General features: G+C 34.0%; 1 protein-coding gene across 3 annotated transcripts in view; it reads left to right on the forward strand.

The window, feature by feature from the left end:
- Positions 1 to 12,874: 12,874 nt before the first annotated feature.
- LOC140141944 (uncharacterized) overlaps positions 12,875 to 21,291 on the forward strand; it is a 32,669-nt gene continuing 24,252 nt past the window's right edge. The window contains exons 1-3 of one of the 3 annotated variants that reach the window (XM_072163829.1): positions 13,558 to 13,671; positions 20,540 to 20,563; positions 21,168 to 21,191. In XM_072163829.1, the coding sequence (XP_072019930.1) occupies positions 13,575 to 13,671; positions 20,540 to 20,563; positions 21,168 to 21,191 (145 nt within the window). In that variant the 5' untranslated portion in view covers positions 13,558 to 13,574. Of the gene's footprint in view, positions 12,958 to 13,557; positions 13,672 to 20,539; positions 20,564 to 21,167; positions 21,192 to 21,291 lie in introns of those variants that run through there. The other 2 variants (XM_072163831.1, XM_072163830.1) reach the window with 2 other exon arrangements.

Genomic DNA, 21,291 nt, shown 5'->3' on the forward strand with positions numbered 1-21,291 from the left:
TTTGTTTTCAAGATAAAAATATGAAATACAGTAAAACTAACTGCATGGATGGATAAGGAAAATCCCCAAATATGTCAGATAACAGAGTCAGATACCAGAGAGAAAATTGTTGCACATTAGTCTTTTAATGGAAGGCATGAAGATATCTCTCATTTTATCTTATTTTAATAAAATTATAATTGTATTACATTTGAAAACTCAGATATTTTAGTGTTTAAAATATTCCGTACGTGTATATTGTAGTATGTTTGATCCCGTTGTCTAAAGGAAGCAAACGACGCCATTCTAAGATCATTCTACTAAAATGTATTTGTAATATGTAAAATATATTTACATCTATGCTGCAAAAAGATAATGAACACAAAAGATGGAACTTATGATGTAATCATTAAACATAAAAATTAAATTTGATAATAATAATAATAATAATAATGATAATAATAATAATAATAATAATAAAAATAATAATAATAATAATAATAACAATAATAACAATAATAATAATAATAGTAATAATAGTAATAATAATAACAATAACAATAATAATAATAATAATAGTAATAATAGGTATGTCACAGTGGCTGTACAATAATTCTGCCACACTGTGCATGCAAGCATAACAGTGAATTATTGAAAAGCGCGCGCTTCAAAGTTGACCAATTTTAGAAAACATCATGTCAAACAATGAATTTCCTCATAATGCTTCATTTATCCAAAATGTTTGAATTTTTAATATATGGTGTGTGAAGACTTTCCGAGGCTACCATCGGGTCCGCAAAAATTAAATATTGTTTTGTTTAGGAGTTACTGCCTGTTTTTATGGATTTTTGAAGATCGCTCATAAATCAGTAAATATAGGCCTATTGAAATAAAGGGACCTACCACCATTTAGCTGAAATATTAATCTTTCTTAGCATGTAAATTATTTCCGTCGACAACGAATGACACACTTCCCTTGCCTTGAGTAAAACTAATTAAAAACAAAAAATTATCAAAGACATTTTTAGGGAGTATTTTTCCAAACCACAATAGCTCTAAGCCATTGTGTGTGTCCAAGGCCATACTATTTTTGTATACGCGATACAGTAGAATGGCTGTTCTTTTTACCATTTGTCTTCCCGTGTTAATCCAGATAACAAAATGTTAATTTAAAGTCTCATTGCAAATGAATTTTTATTTTTACTTTTCGGATTTAGCTTTGAGCAATGGTGACACATACCATGTTTACAGAAAAAAATTAAAATTCTATTCCAGACAAAATGTCAAACTTTGTATTTTTTTGTAGTATATTTAAGTAATTAACTGCAGTTTCTTTATTCAACATCATCACAGGTTCATACTTGACAAATTTATGGTGAATGGATAGACTTTCATTAAATATTGAAAAAAACCCAAAACTACTCATGCCTAATTTACATAATAATATCATGAATACATAATTAGCTGTAATTAGCTAATTTGCATAATTAATTACTTTTTGTGTATTTTTTGTTATCAATTGAAATAACTTTGTATACATATGTGTGCAAAAAAAAATCGCACCCTGATATCATGTACGGTTTTCTATTGGCATCAATTTTGCATATTAATTAGCTGAACTTAGTCATTTTTTCACCTTTAATTTGTCTGCAGATTGGCTGAAATAGCTAAAATAGTATATTTGGTTAATTTATTATAATTATTCAATGATAGATTTTTAAATTTTGTTTTCTTTAACGAAGTACGGAAAGATAGGCATTTAACCTGTGATACTTAAATTAACGCTGCTTTTTCAAGCAAGGGTCCAAATAAACCTTCAAAATCTCGAAATGTGCCAATTTTGTCATTATAGCCATTTGTGGCAGGTTTTAATTCCTTTACGAGCATCTTAAAATTGACACTACATCACAATGCATTGACCGATTTCAATTCCGTTTTTTGATTTTTGATTCTTTAATAAAGCTCATTCATGTAGAAACATTAAATAACGTGTTTCTGCTGCGCTTATTTTTGGGGTGATATGCCTAGTAATAATAATAATAATAATAATAATAATGATAGTAAAAATAATAATAGCATGAAAGTTCACCTTTGTTGGTAAACTTCATGATTGATTGTTAAAAATCATGACCTCAACGCAAAATTAATGTATGTACCTCAACTTTTCGGTCACAACGTTGATCTTCACCTGGAAACTGCCACCCCAAGTTCGGGATCAGTGTCCTTTTGGACACTTGACCCCAAACCTCGGTCGTACACTCTTGGTAACTTGTATCGGCCCCCATCGCGACTGAGTGATGGTTGGTTAACTCTGATGTAAATTGACTACTTCACACCCCTTTCAAAATATCAAGCCTTCAAGTCAAGGATGTTGACCTCATCCAAATCAACTTGGTGGCCGGGGGATTCAATGTGGATGTGCTGGGAGACTTCCGACGAGGTAGTACTCGGACGACGGTGTTCGAAGAATCTGGTTTTCAATGATATTTCGGTCTCATCAGTGTAGGATTATGAACACTGACCCTTCAGGGTTTCCCCTGACAGGCGATGTAATATAGTAACCAGAAAAATACAAACGTCGAGACAAAACGACAAGTAGTTCTGCCTAAAGTGAACTTCCAACACCCTACGAGGAATTTTTGGCAGCTATGGGATCAGAGTTCTCATAAACCCACTTAAACTCTGAGGCAGCTAGTTGTCTCGCCCAAAGACAAAACTAAGATGAAATGTATTACCGGAGCAACATATATTGCTGAGACAGGAAGAGTATTGAAAACCAGATTCTTCGAACACCGTCGTCCAAGTCGGAAGTCTCCAATTACATCCACATTAAATCCCCTGGCCACTATTAAAGTTGATTTGGATGATGTCAGAATTCCTGAAGTTTTCAAAAGAATTTTTTTATGTCTTTTGGGAAACTTCATGTTTATCTTAAACACGAAAGGTCAACATTTTCATATGATGGTCAGCTTTTCAGCTACATACACTTTGAGTACATAGTATTAGATTGGTAACGTCTACCTAGTTAATTCTTAAGGACTGTTAAATATTTAAAATGTTAATTTTTAATAATTTTGCATAAAATGTGTATCATATCCCGAATTTAAAAATCATAATTATTATGTATTTAATATCAGAAAGACATTCCTCGTGTCTGATGTGCTCTCAGATCCCACTCAAATACTGTGCAAAGGTGGGTGACCGACCCTGTCATAATTATCCCCACTGAGTGCCCATTTGGAATCAGCTCCCTAGTATTATCAGATCTACAAATTCTGTTGCTTCATTTAAGCAACAGGTTTTGGAGTTTTACCAGTCCAAATTTGCTCGCACCTTTGATGCAACTTGTATTTGCACTTGGACATCTTTTTGTAATTGTCCAAATTGCCCCTCTAATTTATTTTTCCTTTCCCTTCTTTTTTGGATTTGGTGGGGCGGTCTTATGTGCTTGGCACCTGTTCGCTGCAGACTTTTTAAAACACATTTTGTTCCTTTCATGATTTTGTGTAATTTTTGATGAAACTTATGTGCAATATTATATATTTTTGTAATTCTGTGCGAGTGATAAAGTTAAATAAATAAATATTGCCTTATAAATAAATAAATAAATAAATAAATAAATAAATAAATAAATAAATAAATAAATAAATAAATAAATAAATAAATAAATAAATAAAAAATAAATAAATAAATAAATAAATAAAACACTCGAATGACTTGTGGTAAACGTAAGTCGATCCTTTTCGCTCACTTCAGCGAAAAAATAACAGGATGTGAGCTGTGAAAACCCTTCACACGGGGACAATTGTTTTTATGTTGTACCTGTGACTTCAACATCCAAAGCTATGAGCAAAGAATTAAGGAGTGAAAAAATAAAGAAATATTTTAGCCTGTATTATCTTTATATAACAAAATAGGATAATGTAACCTGCGAAAGGTTTTCACAGGTCGCATCAGAATTGAGGGTAAGGTGGTCAATCACTGATCATCGTTGTTAAGGCTCGGTGATATTTTTACTGTTTTGTATTTTTGTGTTTGAGCTTATGCCAAACATAATTATATTGTACCAATCATATTTTGCTTTCAATTAAAGACTTAGATTTTGTTAGCTTAATCAAACAGTGTATTTGTGTTGTGCATGGAAAAAGGTGATTTTGGCCTTGAGCCAAGTACGACTCGTAACACCTAGTATAATAGTAATATAAATATGTTTGTTTATGGTGCATTGAATCATGTCTGTCATTACCAAACTTGTCCCAAATAAAATTAAAATTAAAAAACATAAATTAAAGTGGTTATCTCGTTGTTTTGTTATCTCTATACAGTGTAGTGTCGATAGTATACTACTTTTACCAGATTCCCTGTAATATGGAATCTCATTCTGATCATACAATTACACGTCGTTTAATATTAATGATTACAATGAGTTTATTCCTTGATCTTTTGTTACTGACCTCGTAACGGCGGTTCGCAATCTCTAAGGACCACTATCTTTAAGGTTCGCTATCCCTAAGGTTCGTTATCACTAATTACGAAAAAGGTCCATTATACCTAAGGTTCGATATCACTAATTTTAAATAAGGTTCGGTATTTCTAAGGTTCGATATCACTAATTTTAAATAAGGTCCGCTATCTCTAAGGTTCGCTATCTCTAAGGTTCGCTATCTCTAAGGTTCGCTATCACTAATTTAAAATAAGGTTCGCTATCTCTAATTAAAAATAAAGTTCGCTATCTCTAATTTAAAATAAAGCCCCATATCTCTAATTAAAAATAAGGCCCGCTATAAGGCCTATCTAATTTAAAATAGGGCCCGTTATCTCTAATTCGCTATAAGGCTCGCTATGATCAGTAATTTTATTTTGAATAAACATAATAATGTTCGCTGGATCGCTAGTACTGGTCCGGTCCGAACACACCAGAAAGAGATTTGAATCAGTTCACCGTAGCGCACTAGTAGGCCTACAATTGATCAAACAGTGGCGGATCTATCGGGGGCCCAATATGAGAAAAATAGGAAATTTAAAATATAGCCGATCGCGTTGTGCTCAGGTGTCGGGGATACATGTGTCCCCCTAAGAAGGAGATAGTGGGCCTAATTATTAAATTAGAAATAGCGAACCTTATTGAAAATTAGAGATAGTGGGCCTTATTTTAAATATTAGAGATAGCGGGCCTTATTTGAGATTAGAGATAGCGGTCCTTATTTGAAATTAGAGATAGCGGGCCTTATTTGAAATTAGAGATAGCGGACCTTATTTAAAATTAGAGATAGTGGACCTTATTTAAGATTAGTGATAACGAACCTAGGTATAGCGAACCCTAATCGAAATTAGTGATAGCGAACCTTAGAGATAGCGAACCTTAATTAATTAGGAATAGCGAACCTTAAACATGATTAGTGATAGCGAACCTTAGGTATAGCGGACCTTTATTGCAATTATAGTGATAGCGAACCTTAGAGATAGCGAACCTTCAATAAATTAGTGATAGCGGACCTTATTCAAAATTAGTGATAGCGGACCTTATTCAAAATTAGTGATAGCGAACATTAGAGATAGCGGTCCTTAGAGATAGCGGGATGTCACGATTACAACAAGGATACATCTAAATATTTTAAAAGGCACATTTTACCCAAACCAATCCCGTTCAAGTAAACATTGAAAGGAATTAAGCTAATCGTAAGTCCATCCTCATTTTAGCGATAAAGCAAAACAATTTTAATTATTTCTTTACGTACCAAATGTCATCCTGGGTGGTGATTTTAATTGTCCAGATGTAAATAAAGGAGCCAACCCGCTTGAATAACATCCTAGACCTCTTATTAACCACCAACCCAGCTCTGGTGGAGCAGGTCGATGTTTGTCCTGGAATGAGCGATCATAGGATAGTAAATTGCTGTGATCAAAGTTCAAGCTAAGCGTATTACAAAACCTCCACGCAAAGTGTTTGTTTACACGAAAATGAACAAGGAAGGTTTTAAGAACGCTTTCCAAAAAGTGTTTCTTACGAGCAATGAGCGTTCTACCAGTGAAAACTGGTCGCACTTCACCAATAAAATCGGTGGGATGGTAGAGAAGCATGTCCCACAAAAAATATCAGGGAGCGTTGGGATGTACCCTGGCTATCGCCCGAAATAAAAAGGCCCATCCGTAAAAAACAACGGGTTTATAATGCATTTAAGAAATACAAGTCTTATATTCTATGGGAACATTTCAGAAAAATTTGAAAAACTGTTCATAGAGAAATGACCAAATCCAAAAATGATTATCTGAGAGGTCTGGTAGATGAATCACCCAACACAGGGAGTACAACTGTTGGGAAGATTATGGTCCTACGTCAAAACAATCCGGCGTGAAAGTTGTAGAGTTGCAACACTTAATGTGGATGGAGTTGAAATATCCAGCAGCAAAGTTACAAGTATTCGAGTGTCTTTACAATTGAAGACACCACGGAAATACCAAAATTGAAGGTGACCCTTTCCCCACAATTAATAATTTGACAATAGATACAGAAGGAGTGAGAAAACTCCTTGAGGACATAAATCCAAAGAAAGCCTCCGGACCTGATGGAGTATTATACTGAAAGAGTTCAATCAAGAACTGGCTCCCATTATCAAGTTTATATTTTCCCAATCACTTGAAACAGGTGACATCCCTTGTGACTGGCTTACTGCCAATAATAGTACGGCAATTTTTAAAAAGGGACCGAAAAACAATCCGGCCAATTACAGGCCAGTGTCCCTCACGTCAGTCACATGCAAAATCATGGAGCACATTCTCTTTCGTCATATAATGTCTCATTTAGAAAAATACAATATTCTTTCTGACTTTCAACGTGGGTTTAGATCAAACCATAGCTGTGAATCTCAATTGATACTTACCATAGAAGACCTTGCACGAAATCTTGATAATAGCTTGCAAACAGATCTACAAATTCTCGCATCAACGACAGCTTAAGAAGCTAGACCATTATGGTATAAGGGGTTCAATCTGGAAATGGATACAAAATGCAAGTATAACAGTTATTGAAAAGAGCGCGCTTTAAAGTTGGCCAATTTTAGAAAACATCCATGTCGATAAATGAATTTCCTCATATGCTTCATTTATCCAAATTGTTTGAATTTTTAATATATGTTGTGTGAAGCCTTTCCGAAGCTACCATCGGGTCCTCATTGTGTTGTTTTAAGAGCTACTGCCTGTTTTTATGGATTTTTAAAGATCGCTCACAAATCAGTAAATATAGGCCTATTGAAATAAAAGGACGTACCACCATTTAGCTGAAATACTTATCTTTCTAAGCATGTAAATTATTTCCGTCGACAACGAATGAAACACTTGTGGAAAACTAGTTGAAACAAATCATTTTCAAAGATATTTTTAGGGAGTAATTTTCCAAACCACAATAGCTCTAAGCCATTGTATGTGTCCAAGGCCATACTATTTTTGTATACGGGGTACAGTGGATTGCTTGTTCCTTTTACTATTTGTCCTCCCATGTTATTCCAGATAACAAAAATGTTAATTTAAAGTCTCATTGCAAATGAATTTTTATTTTTACTTTTCGGATTTTCGGACAAACTTTGTATGTTTTGTATTATATTTAAGTAATTAACTGCAGTTTCTTTATTCAACATCATGACAGGTTCATACTTGACTAATTTATGGGGAATGAATTAAATATTGAAAAAACCCAAAATTACTCATGCCTAATTTACATAAAAATATCATGAATACATAATTACCTGTAATTAGCTAATTTGCATAATTAATTACTTTTTTGTGTATTTTTTGCTATCAATTGAAATAACTTTGTATACCTATGTGTGCAAAAAAACCGCACATTTAGCTGAACTTAGTCATTTTTTCACCTTTAATTTGTCTGCAGATTGGCGGAATTTGCTAAAATAGTATATTTGGTTAATTTATTATAATTATTCAATAATAGATTTTTAAATTTTGTTTTCTTTAATGAAGTTAGGAAAGATAGGCATTTAACCTGTGATACTTAAATTAGCGCTGCTTTTTCAAGCAAGCGTCCAAATAAACCTTCGAAATCTCGAAATGTGCCAATGTTGTCATTATAGCCATTTGTGGCAGGTTTTAATTCCATTTACGAGCATCTTAAAATTGACACTACATCACAATGCATTGACCGATTTCAATTCCGTTTTTTGATTTCTGATGCTTTAATAAAGCTCATTCATGTAGAAACATTAAATAACGTGTTCTGCTGCGCTTATTTTTCAGGTGATATGCCTATTAATAACTATAAAAGACTAGCATTCTAAATTATTTAAATCGGCCCCACACTACAAGAACGCCGAAAAAATATCCATCTATGTATAAAATTCAATCAGAAGATATATCAATTCAAATTCCTGATTATATTCACAGGCAACCCGTCACATGCACCAGACAATATCATCCTCTGAAGTTCCGGTCCATGAATGTATCATCAAATGTGTACAAATACAATTTCTTTCCAAATATCAGATCAGAATGGAATAACCTCCCATCATCTGCTCTAGTCTTGTAGTATTCAATACTTCAAAACTGCACTACGAGGGCTGGTCAATAAGTTCCCGCAACTATGGTGTATCTCCGCTCATGCATGACTTGGATGGATGTTACTTAAGCTAAATTCAAGTTTGTACTTTTGTCTTTCAAAACGAATATGTATTAGCGATGCTGAATGCTTGATTACGTAATGACATTAGCATAAACACAATAGCGTATGGGCACTGCCTGATTTATGGTGAAAAGTAGTCAAGAAAATCTCGCGCCAAATTGAGGTATTGTTACATAATTCTAAATATCTCGAGAATAAAAGTATAGAATCTGGCACGGTTTTTGCAGCTTTATAGACCGATAACATAGACATGATACTGGACTCTTTTTAGACATATACCATTTTATTAAATAAAATAAATCGTGTTGAATATCTCCAATTTTGAGTAGGCTTGATCACCCATTGTTCTTCACATAATAAGAGATAGAAAGATTAATCGATGACAAAATTTAACCAATGGTACCTGGTTTGATTGGGTATCTACTGATTATAAAAAAGGGAGGTCCCAGTGGTGAAACCATAAACATTTCTTTCTTAATGAACCCTTAATTTCAAAAGGTCTTGTTTTTGTAATTAAAGTAGCACACCATAGAGAGGCTCTGGATTGAATAAGAAATTTGAATTTCGAAAGGTGTGTCTAATTTTAGCATAAGACTTGGTATAGTAATTCACTCACACAGCTACTGTTCCGCAAACCTTGTATTAGTCATATTTTTAGCGCGTTTATGATGAATTTTGACTTTTTTCATACATTTTTGGTACTTTCAATCATGCATACCATCAACGCATGCGCATATTTCTATTTTTGTTGCAACAAATTCTATTGTCCGGACTATGATCTCTAATACCATACCAATAACCATATTTGGTTTTGTTTTATTTTGGAGATAATTTGGATTCTTTCTTCTGCCGTGTGGGCTCTTTTTTTCGCGATTTTCACACCATTTTTGCTTGTTGTTATAGGCCTATTTCTGGTGAAGTTCAAAGACGGTCCCTTTCCTCATCTGTTGACGGATACATTTCTTCTTTCACAATTATCAATTGAATATACTCAGATTACCTCATACCAAAAATAAGGCTTGTAAACTGCTTTGGTCCTTACTTCTGCTTCTTTTTATTACACGTTCCTCAAAGCCAATTCAAATTTCTAGCCAATGTTGACAATTGTCAGTGTACATATAGCAATGACTTTATGCAAATGAGATTACGTAATTAAAGGTACTCTGATACTAATTGTTGTGCGTTTTGAAAGACAAAGGTACAAACTTTATTGATCGTAAGTAACAGTCATCTAAGTCATGCATGAGCGGAGATAAATAATGGTTGCGGGATATTATTGACCAACCCTCGTATGTAATAATGTAATGTAACTTAATGTTTAATCTGTATTCTCGTATAAGTATTTGTGTTTTCATCGTAGGCCATTTTTCTTCTCAATTAGATGTCTCTTTTTTGCGATTTTATTGAGTATTTGTTTAGATTAGATTTAGATTTCGTACCCGTTTTTCACTCTGTCCTCGAATAAGATTTGGCTACATCAAATATTAACATGAAACACACGGTCAATGACATGGAAAGATAATTATATATAAATAGATAAATAGCATTTGGCTTCGGAACGCATTCACTAGTATAATAAACCACCAGCTGGCTTTCAAGATCTACACAACCGTATTACTGCTGCATTTGCAAGTGTCCGTCGCACAAGGATGGTACGCAACGCAATTAATTTAATGAGGACCAGGACTGAATCCTGTGTTCATCAAGGAGGCAACCAGGTAGAGGGCAGAGCAGCACAGTAAACTCACTTCAGAGGAAACAGAGACAAACCAAACAGCCCTTTTCAGGGCTTATCCCAAAAAGAGAAATGATTTATGCTGTAAATAAAAAGAAAGCAAGAAACAACAAAATAAGAAATAAGAATCATAACAAAAAACATTAATAACCAAGAAATATAAGTAATTGCAAATAGAGCAAAAAAGAAGTCCCATCCAACATCCATTTTGCCCACAAATTAAAGACACTTAACACAGTCCATAGCCCATAAGCCCACCGGTAAAGTCAATTCCCTAAATAAAGTTGTTATTTTATAAAGCTATCACTGAGGATCTAGGAATGTTTAAAATCCATGCATGGTTCGTGTACTCCTTTTCAATCTTTTTTAAAAGTTGGCAAGCTTCCTTAGTGGACAGAGTGAAAAAACTGGTATATATTTTTAAATCTAGCTTATCTTCAAAAGTTGTGAGCCGATTAAAATGTTTTGTTCAGTTTATTAAAGCTAATGATTAAAGGTTTCTTTACATATTAAAATATATTTGATCAACTTTCTGAAATAGAGGGGGGGGGGGCTACATGCACTAAATGAAAGATACAGATTGAGCTATGTTTCACTTGGCAGAGCTTTATGTTTTTACATATGAAAAGGTTTGACTACAAAAACGATTCTCTTCTACGCACAGGTTCTATCCTTTTTTTCCTCCATCCAATCAGAATTTTTTTTATATCGAACGAAAGCTAACATTTCCCCCTAAAAGCACCTTTTTTATTATGTCAACAGATAATGCAATATAATGTATAATAGCAAGGCGAATGTGGTACATCTGTTGAAAACGACCTATTCCACCACAATTCTTGACCACGATATAGGTTTAAAAATTCAAAACCTCAAGTGTTCCTTACAATGTTTTTTCACATTTTATGTCATTAAATGAAAGAGCACATAATTGTCCATATACTTGCTTCATTTTAATGAAAAATAGCCAATTATTTTTAAACTGCAAATCTTGTGCTCAAAAATTTTCGCCTATTTTGTCATACGGTTGTACATTCAATGAACTATGACTTTGCTAAAGAGCGCTTTGAAATTGATATGATCCTCAAAAAGTTAGTGTTGTATTTTCTGGAATGGAGAGTATTGTAATCTTTTTCTACATATTGATGTTTTTTTTCCAGTTTTATAAAAATGTTCCAATAAGCGCCCAATTGACTTCAGATAATTTTAAGGTCATCCTTTACGCTCATTTCAGGAAAAACGATTGGACCTATACACGTTTGTGCTTCTCATATCAAAGCCGATGGAGCAATACAACTCAAAATTTGGAAACAAATTGTCTTAATGGTAGACCACCAACAAACGCCGTTTAATAAGTATATGGAACTAGTATGGCTTCACAGAACCACAAACCGCGTCATTTTGATATTCGACAAATTAAAACCACAAACCGCGAAAGACCGCCAAAAATCGAAGCTCAATAGGGTTATCCAAGTATATTGCCCCGCAGGGCTACAAAGAACCACATGCGAAAGGTGGATATCTGGAATAAAGTACTGATTTTGGAAGATGGAGCTAGCATACTCCATCTTTGATCTTATCATGGTCTTGTAAATTATGACTCTCTGAGCAGGTACTAAAAATGATGCGGCTCCCTAAGCTGAGATTATATCGCACCACTCGATTTGTGAAAAGGTCGTGAACAGATTGTTTTAATAGAAAACAGAATATGAAAAAAGCACACACGTTTAACTTATGTAAAACAAGGAAAAGGATATCTTATCTTACAAAATATTGATATGTGCAACATGTTTGCGTTTATCAATCAATTGTAAATTGTACAAGAACAAATATGTAAAGTAGAGTCTCTTGGGACATTCAGTTAACGCCAATGCTTGTTTGAACACTTGTTTTATCCCTTAAATCTTAATGAAGAACAAATAAGGTTATCTTGCATTTCGGGTTGTCAAATTTGCCACGCATGCATAAAGTGGAAAAAAAAGCCTGAAGTATAACTCCGCATATAAAACTCGTAAATAATAAATATAAATAAGGCTGGGCTTGATCCTTAGAGACCATTTATGTAGTATTTGGTTAGTAAAATAGGCGCAAAAAATAGAAAATTAAAATGTTATTACTGATGAAGAAATTTACAGTCATTAAGGAGATTAACACGGCCTAAGTCTTACCAAAATGCTCATTCCTGCAAAGAATAAAAACTTACATCTATGGAATTTATTTCTTCTATTGATAGGAAATTCAATTATATCAATTTCAGAAGGCTACAAGCCAGCTATATTATCAGGTGAGTGTGTTGTATATATAATATATCTTATTCATTGTGTTAAAAAGTGGGAGTTTGACACACGGGTGTTGGTATATTTTTTGTTCTCACCTTCCGAAGTTCAGACCGCACGTTTTGTTTTCTTATGACTTTGTGATCTATCACAAATGACATTTGAGAAACCCAAACCAAATAGGACAATACTTGTTAGACCATGTCGTTATAAAAGATACTTTTGCTGGGTGTTGATACCATTTAGGCAAAAAATGGCCATGAAATACAGACTTATATCTTGGACGACTTCTTGGATTTTATTAGTATTATTAGTAAATCTCACATTTGGAAGAAAAAGAGGTAAGTATTCCTTTTATAGTTTAAGTATGATGTAGTTTTCATCACTGACGGACCAAAATACTGGGCGCGTAAAACAACATAAATGGCAAATTGGTTCCCCTAATTATGGGTTAATTATGAGTTTGGGAGGATAACAAAGGACTAAAACTAACACTACACAAAGAGGTAAATAAAGGATTTAAAGAAAATGCAGCTCAAATGTTTGTATTTGTAGCGGTTTGTGTACGTATAAAACTTAATTTTATTTCATTATGTCACCAGCGCTTTCCAAGGATGAAACCAAACTCAAATTTGTATCGTAATATATCGTTGCCTGTTCGGATCAAAGGCGTGTTCCATCAGGAAACAAAATAAAAAAGGCTTAGATATAAATTAAGATGTCCTATGCACTTAACAAATTACTTGGATACAGCTTGCGAGTGATAATATTTCATTTTTCGCTTTTCAGTATTAATTTATCTATCATTGTTTTGTTATCAACATGGGGACTATCAGTCATGACATTCACCAATCAACTTAGCCTTCCAGAAAATGATTAAATAATGAATGATCTAGTATTGAGTATATAAGTGGTATGTGCAAGATGCAATGTAAATTGCACCGACATTTGACTAAAAATGGACTTGAAAGGACAACTTTTTTTCTGGATAAAAGCGTTGATGGTATTTATGTTGTTAGCTGGCAACTCATTCGTGATCGCTGCAAGACGTAGAGGTAAGCAGTAATCGGAATGAATCTCAAATAATGATGCTTGCACAAGTTCTAATATCAGTCAAGTTAGCTCAATCGTTAAGGCGTTCGACTATGGTGCGAGAGGTTGCGAGTTCGAACCCTAGCGGTGCCTAGTATGCTCTTGTGGAAAAATTGAGCTAGCTTGAAATTCCCCTGGACCAGGAACTCACTGCTAATTGTCTCGTTGTAACCCTTACGAAATTCGGAGAGCTGATCCTGGTTGCGATGGTTATTTGTGGAATGTCTAGGGTGTGCGCTCTTGTAGCAGCAGAGTCCCTGATTTGTTGTTAAAATGGTTTATGGAATGATGTGGGCCGTAGTGGTCAGCGACAACCTGTAAAGTGTGCTGATGCTTGTGGATCAACGTCTAGGCGTTATGCCTGTGCGTAGCGCACTATAAATCACTTCACTTTTTTTTTAAAAACAAAATCAGTTTTAGAAATAATCTACAACGTTAATTGAAAAAAAAAACACCTGAAATTGAAATACTTCTCTTTATTGTGACGAGCATTAGAGTTATTCGTGCGTTTTGAAGTGGTAGAGTTTCATTAAACATTTAAATAGACATGGCTATCTGCTTTTGGTACAGTTTGTAGAATAAAACTACAAGTTCCTCCACGGTACTTGTTACGTGTATTAGATCAGTCAATAGGAAGTTCCTAGACCGAATCTTGCATTAGGGTGGTATATTAAGGGTAGACGCGGTATTGTTGGTAGAAGCAGCCAAAATATCGATTTTCATTATCTTAATCAATATATTATTGAAAAAGTTCATTCTACAAATCATATACTTTGAAAACTTACTTGATTTATTGTTGTTAACGAGTTATGTACTTATATATGCGCTTATATCTTTGATATTTGAATTCGCAAGATGCTGTGAACTACCAAATCGCAACACTTTAAAATAAACTCCTAAATATTTTTGAAAACTTTCAAAAACGGCTCTATATCAGAAATATTTGAAATCTATCGCCATATTGTTTCATATCAGTGAAAACATTGTTCTTTCTTGTAAACAATGACACCTCATTTCTGACGATAACTTATTCCACGGTTGAGTAACTTTTTTTGAAAGAAAATGTGCCAAACTGACCATTGCCTGCGCTCATCTCATTGCTTTGAATGAATGAATGAATGAATGAATGAATGAATGAATGAATGAATGAATGAATGAGTGGGTTAATGTACGAGTATGAATAAAATGAATGAATAAAAAGTTGTTTGCAGTATATCGTTTTGAATGAAAAGTGCTAGGATTAACAGTTCTAAAGGTGGATCGAAATGTCAATCTTTCTTGCTGGTCACTTCTTTATACTATAGTGGTCATTTGCAAGAAAGTTCTAATCAGCCATGTTTCGATTATCTGATCTGGATAAAGCTATTGGTCAGCTTGAGGCTGGCATACTTCAAAATCAATTTGCGGCAACTTTTGGAGTTTCCCGCAGTATGATCTCCAAGCTAAAAGCCAAGTTTCCTTAGACCGGAGATGTCAAAGACAGACCCAGAAGTGGCCGCCCAAGAAAAACAACGGCTGCAGAAGACCGGTACATCAGCATGACCAGGCTGCCAGCACTTCGAAACCTTACTCATGTTTACTGATGCAAATGGCGCAGACAGTGGCAGATTTGGCACATTTTGTTTGAGACCTCTCTGTCTTTCAAAGACAGTTGCTCAACCGTGGAATACGTTATGGTCACAAATTTGATGTAATTTTTGACATGAAAGAACAATGTTTATATTGATATGAAACAATACGGAAATAAATTTTAAATATTTCTGATATATAGCCGTTCTGGAAAGTTTCCAAACTTTTTTTGAAGAGTTTAGTTGCTAACCTTAACAATGCGCACAAAAGTATCTTTACACTAAAATGTGATTTCTTATAGACACTTGACCTAAATTACAACATAAAGTAATTAATTGATTGAGAATTTTGTTCCGCTTATTGTGAAAACTCATTCGACACGTTGCGACTTTATTTCCAAATATTGAATGAAAAAAGTAGAGTTTCGAACATGAAAAGTTTTGATATCTTCTCCTTCAGGACATGCCCGCCGCCTTTTGTAACGGACGTATTACAGTTTTGAAATGCTGAGGAAGTTTGGGGGAAATAAAAGTCGAATCGTACCAAATGAGATATCAAATGCGCAGGTTAAATATTCTCCATCTACCGACTTTATTTGGTAATTTGAGTATGCTAATTACTGCGAGATATTGCGTTTGTTTTAACTGTAACGATACCTGTGCTTAGTATAGTTTTTAACGCACGATTATCGTATCATTTTGCTGTTTGACGAGAAAAGTTTTTGTTCTTACTATAACTATGTTTTTAATTTTTATTTTTTTCAAAAATTAATCCGCCCAGTGTATGGGCTTAAATTTAATTCTTGAAGGCGCACTACAATTTTAATGTTTTTACGGTTTAGTGCTTTGAAAAAAAGGTCAATTCAGCTCTTGTACATTAGGGATTTAAATCGTCTACTCTCTATTAAGGCGTGGAAAGGACGGCATTTCACTGTAACATATTGACAGAGATCACTAAATCGGAGTGAGGGAAAGAGGGAAAAAACTTTGAGACTTTTAAATGTGTGATAACTCTGCACGAAATTAGTATTTTGTAATTGTATAAATAATAGTTTTTTAACCATTTTACTAAATGTGACAATCCTTTAATGTGGTATTATTCGAGGAGCAAAATGTGTTTACAAAATTTGCTATGCGTCTCCTTTGGATAATGTGTTGAACATATTTATAGTTTTCGTACTTACAAATTGTTTTCGTTACCTAGATAACTGTTGTTGTTTCACTTAAATCAGGATATGTGTCTAAATAAACGGTTTCCCATCATGCCATTTTGCACAACCTATTTGTCACATATATGAGGTGTAGTGAATTGAAATGTATAGCTATAGTTGTGTTCAAGTGGTATAGATGACGGCTATCACAATTATTATTAAAGCATCTTATTTTCCTGTTTCAAGTCTGACAGAATGCGTAATTGTTTCAATTTGTACAGATTATTCACCAGGATTGTTAATACTCATACATGTATTTAAAAATCATCATTACACATAAGCAAATATTGTAAATTGAAAGTACCGAATTATCAAGCATGGTCCGCATTAGGGTTAATAAAAATGCAGTTGGTTTAAAAAATAACATGGTTAACACCTTAATCATCGAATTTTGATGGGGGGTTTTGTGCAATTAAGGTAATACAATATACGATTTTGAATTAATCCTCAATATTTACAGAGATCCGTGGCTTAATTTCACGGTGAGTATTTCCTGTAATTGTCCTATAGCATAAGCATGTGTTAGTACACCACATCCTTGAGTACACCGAGTAGCAGACCTCCGTTGATGGCCAACTTTATTACAGAGCCTTTCTGTATAGAATCTAATTTCTCGCATTCCTCGTCCCCGTCGGCTCCATTTCACCTAAAATGTGAAATGATGCGGCCTTGGAGGGTATTGTAAACTGCATTCTATCACCCGTCTTACCGGTAGACAAAATAATGCTGACAGTTTACAACACAAAATAATCTAACATCGAATTTTAAGCGGCTTTAATCCACCCGATTGGGCAGTCACAACACCAGTTTAGTGTTACGGGGACCCAGTTTGCATTTTTGTCAAAAAAACCCAAAAAACTACACACTGGTAATAAAAGTTATTATATATTATAGGGAAAATGAATCCGATTACTTCACTAACATTTCAGTGATTCAAGACAAGTGGTTCATTATATATGTTAAGAAGTGAAGTACATTCTAGCGATACCTCTTTTCTTATCATAAATAACTTACCGCTTTTCTTGAGTCACTGAAATTCCAGGGTAGTAACTGGATTTATTGATTAGTTTAGGTATTTCATGTTAAAAGTGAATAAACAACATATTTTGGGTGATTTGAGGGTACTGAATTAAAGAACGTTGTTTATCACGCTCAATTGACCTTTTCGGCGAATCCCATAATTTCTTGTGGTAGACCACAGATGTCGTCATTTGACGTCACTCCGACTTGAAATGCGCAATGTGCGCATCAGCTTGACGTCAAACGACGACACGTGGGTCTTACCGCAGGGAATCATGGGATTTACCAAAAAGGTCAATTGTGGGGTCTTGACCCTAAAAATAAAATTCAAAGTGTAATGCAATGATACTACTATAACTTATTCACATAAGGACATTGTGTCCAAATACGATCTTATCAACAATGAATTAAAAGAAGTAAATAATTGGTTTAAGGCTAATAAGCTATCAGTGAATGCAAGCAAGACTAATTATATGGTGCTTGGTACAAATCACAAAACATCACACGTATTGTACAATGTTACTAAAAATATTATATTAGATAATGCAATCCTGGAAAGGTTGAATAAGACCAAATTTCTTGGAGTGACAATTGATGAGAATTTAACTTGGAAATTTCATATTACCAACATCTCAAAGAATATATCTAGAGGTGTTGGTGTAATAAACCAACTGAAACATTTTGTCCCCGAGCGAATAATGTATTCACTATATTGTACTTTAATACTTCCTTACATAAACTATGGTATCTTAGCATGGGGAAATACTTGTCAAAAATATTTGGAAAAGATTTAAAAAAAACAAAAAAAAGCCCTTAGAATGATATCGAATAGTCACTTTTTAAGTCACTCAGCCCCTATTTTCAAGAATTACAATTTGCTTAATGTTTATGATAGTTATGATCTCGAACTAAGCACTTTTATGTACAAGTATAATACCAATCAGTTACCAAAGGCCTTCAATAGTTATTTTGTTGAGCAGAGGAATCACCTCAGGTATCACACAAGAAACGCTGAAGATTACAAGATCTGTCTTACAAAAACAGAGTTTGCTAACAAAACAATAAGAACCACCGGGCCAAGAAAATGGCATTCGATTGACAGATGCGCCAAAACGGCTACATCAGTAAAACTCTTTAGATCCCTAATTAAAACAAACCTTATAGAAATGTACACTTAATACCTCTTAGTTTGGATTTACTTATTTTATTTTTCTCCTTTTAAAACAAAAAAAATCGATTAAAATTAACTGATCTCTTATAGCATTTATATTATATTCACAAAATGTCAGCTTTCTTGTGCGATATACGTACGTGAGCAAATGTTATGAAATCCTAATTTATATTCTGCATGTTCTTTATGCATCATTTTTTCCTGCTTAGTTTGTTCTACATGAATGTATGAAAGAGGGTGGGGGTGTTTGTATGTATGTAATTGTATTTTATTAGACAAATTAAGAAACTTAGGCTAAGGTTAAGGGGGTGCTTGTTCAGGCCTTTTTGGCCTTCTGAGCATCTCCTCATTCAAATGTGTTGTTTTGCTGTTATTGTATTGTTGTATTTTGAATGAAATAAAGATTGATTGATTGATTGATTGATAGTAACAAAAACCAACATGCTGCGATTTTGCTCATTTTAAAGGGGTACAAATTTCAAGTTACTACGATTTTCTTAAAATTTGCATCAAATTGTTCCTCTATCTTCAACGATTAAAAAAGAATAGTTTGCATAATATCAACTTATATAGCGTCTAAATCCAAGAAATTTGCACTAAGGCGCTGGGGAAATATACAAAGAGCACACATATGCAAACAAATGGAAAAGAAATACATAACATACATGATATAAATTTCAAACACATGATGTTTTACACGTTTCTTCAAAATGTCAATGGATTTTGTATGTCTGACAGTTTGTTCCTTATACGGGGTTCATAGCAGGAGAAAGACCTGTGAATGTTGAATGTGGAGTTTTGTATTGGTGTTGATGATGTTGTGGAGCGAAAATATCTGCGACCGGTTTGTATATGGAGCATATCAGAAATTCAATCAGTAGTGTGTTGGTGTCCTTGTACAATACATTTGATGTCGTTTGTCAAATTCACGCAGGTGCAAAATGGGGAGCTGTTGAGGCGGGATAGTCATACCAGCGCGTTATTTTTTGGCTGCTAAATGATGTGATTTATCCTAGTGACAGTGGAATAAATGTCAAGTGCTTTGATATCAGTTTAATTACAGACATATTACGCTATTACAAATGTCTACAGTTATTAATTTATTAGTTAGGTGAAAAAGTTCACTTTGGTGACCACTCTCTGGCTAGTAAGGTTTGACGATTGATTCGACTTCTATGGACCATTTAGAATAGCCACCATGTCCCTCGTGAAAATCCCGGCATTTTTCGCTAGAGGCCAAAATCCAAAATGGCCGCCACCACCATTTTGAAAATTTAAGTTTTGAACCAGAGCACCTATAATCATGCACAAAGACACTTTTTCGGATATGTCGAGTGCAAGGATTCCGATTCTGACATTAGTTTGACATTATGGCATCATTTTCACCCAGAAATCCAAGATGGTGGCCGGCACCATCTTGAAAAATTTAGTTTTGGATAAGTCGACCACAAGGATTTCAAATTTGACATTACTTTGACATTACGAACTCATATTTACCCAGAAATCCAAGATGGTGGCCGCCGGCGCCATCTTGAAAAAAATAAGTTTTGAACCAGATTACCTAAAATCGTGTACAAAGACACTTTTTCCGGTAAGTCGACCCCAAGAAATCCGAATCTGACATTAATTTGACGTTACAAAATAATTTTAAAATGCCGGGATTTTCGCGAGGGACATGGTGGCTATTTTTTTCTAAATGGTCCATAGAATCAATCGTCAAACCTTACTAGCCAGAGAGTGGTCACCAAAGTGAACTTTTTCACCTAACTATATTATTGATTTAAACATTTATAATTGAAAATAATTAATCATATTTCTTTTCTTGTCATTAATTTATTGCTTGAACCTTTGGACTCTAAAGGGCCATGCCAGGAGCCATGTGGAGGTAAGTTGCATTCGTTGTCTATTTGGACATGCTGTTGGCAAATTGTTGTCATTATTGACGTTGGTATTTTTTTTTTTATCTTCTCGTTGGTTTTGCCTTAATTAATATAGTTTGTACAAATTTAAGGAATAAATGCAAAGGCGGAACAACATGAGTGCAGCAAAGTTGTCTAGTTTGTTCAACTTTGTGATTATATTGTAAATGTTTCCGTCGTTGAAAATAATTCCGTCGTCAAATACTTTCAAAATGTTTTTTTAAACATATTACAAATTCAGAATCCCCCCAAGTGTAATAATTTTGCTATTCAATTAATACTTAAATTTGATGATATTTATCTACATAATTCATATCCTTTTCTGTATAGTGGTCAATGCATGAGGATTTGGTCACGCTTGCTGGTCTTAATAAAAGCGCATTTATAAATAAATTCCGATTCGTCGAATAAGTTGAGGATTCTTTTTGAAATTAGAATATTCATCGAAATTGGAAATGTAGGATTTACACCTGATTTTAAGATAACACCCATCAGAAACCTTTGTTTCCGCACAAATATTAAAGTTTCATTTTTATTTTATTTATTTTCTTTTGTTTTGCATTCGAGAAGGTTCCGTTGCTACTGCAGAAACGGGTAAGACATAGGCCTGCAACAAGAAACAAACGAAACATGTTAAATAAAATTGATTTAATACTGTTTTCAATTAATGGATTTTTACATACAAATTGGTGCG

This window comes from Amphiura filiformis, chromosome 20 (assembly GCF_039555335.1).
Source record: "Amphiura filiformis chromosome 20, Afil_fr2py, whole genome shotgun sequence".
NCBI classification, from domain to species: Eukaryota; Metazoa; Echinodermata; class Ophiuroidea; order Amphilepidida; family Amphiuridae; genus Amphiura; species Amphiura filiformis.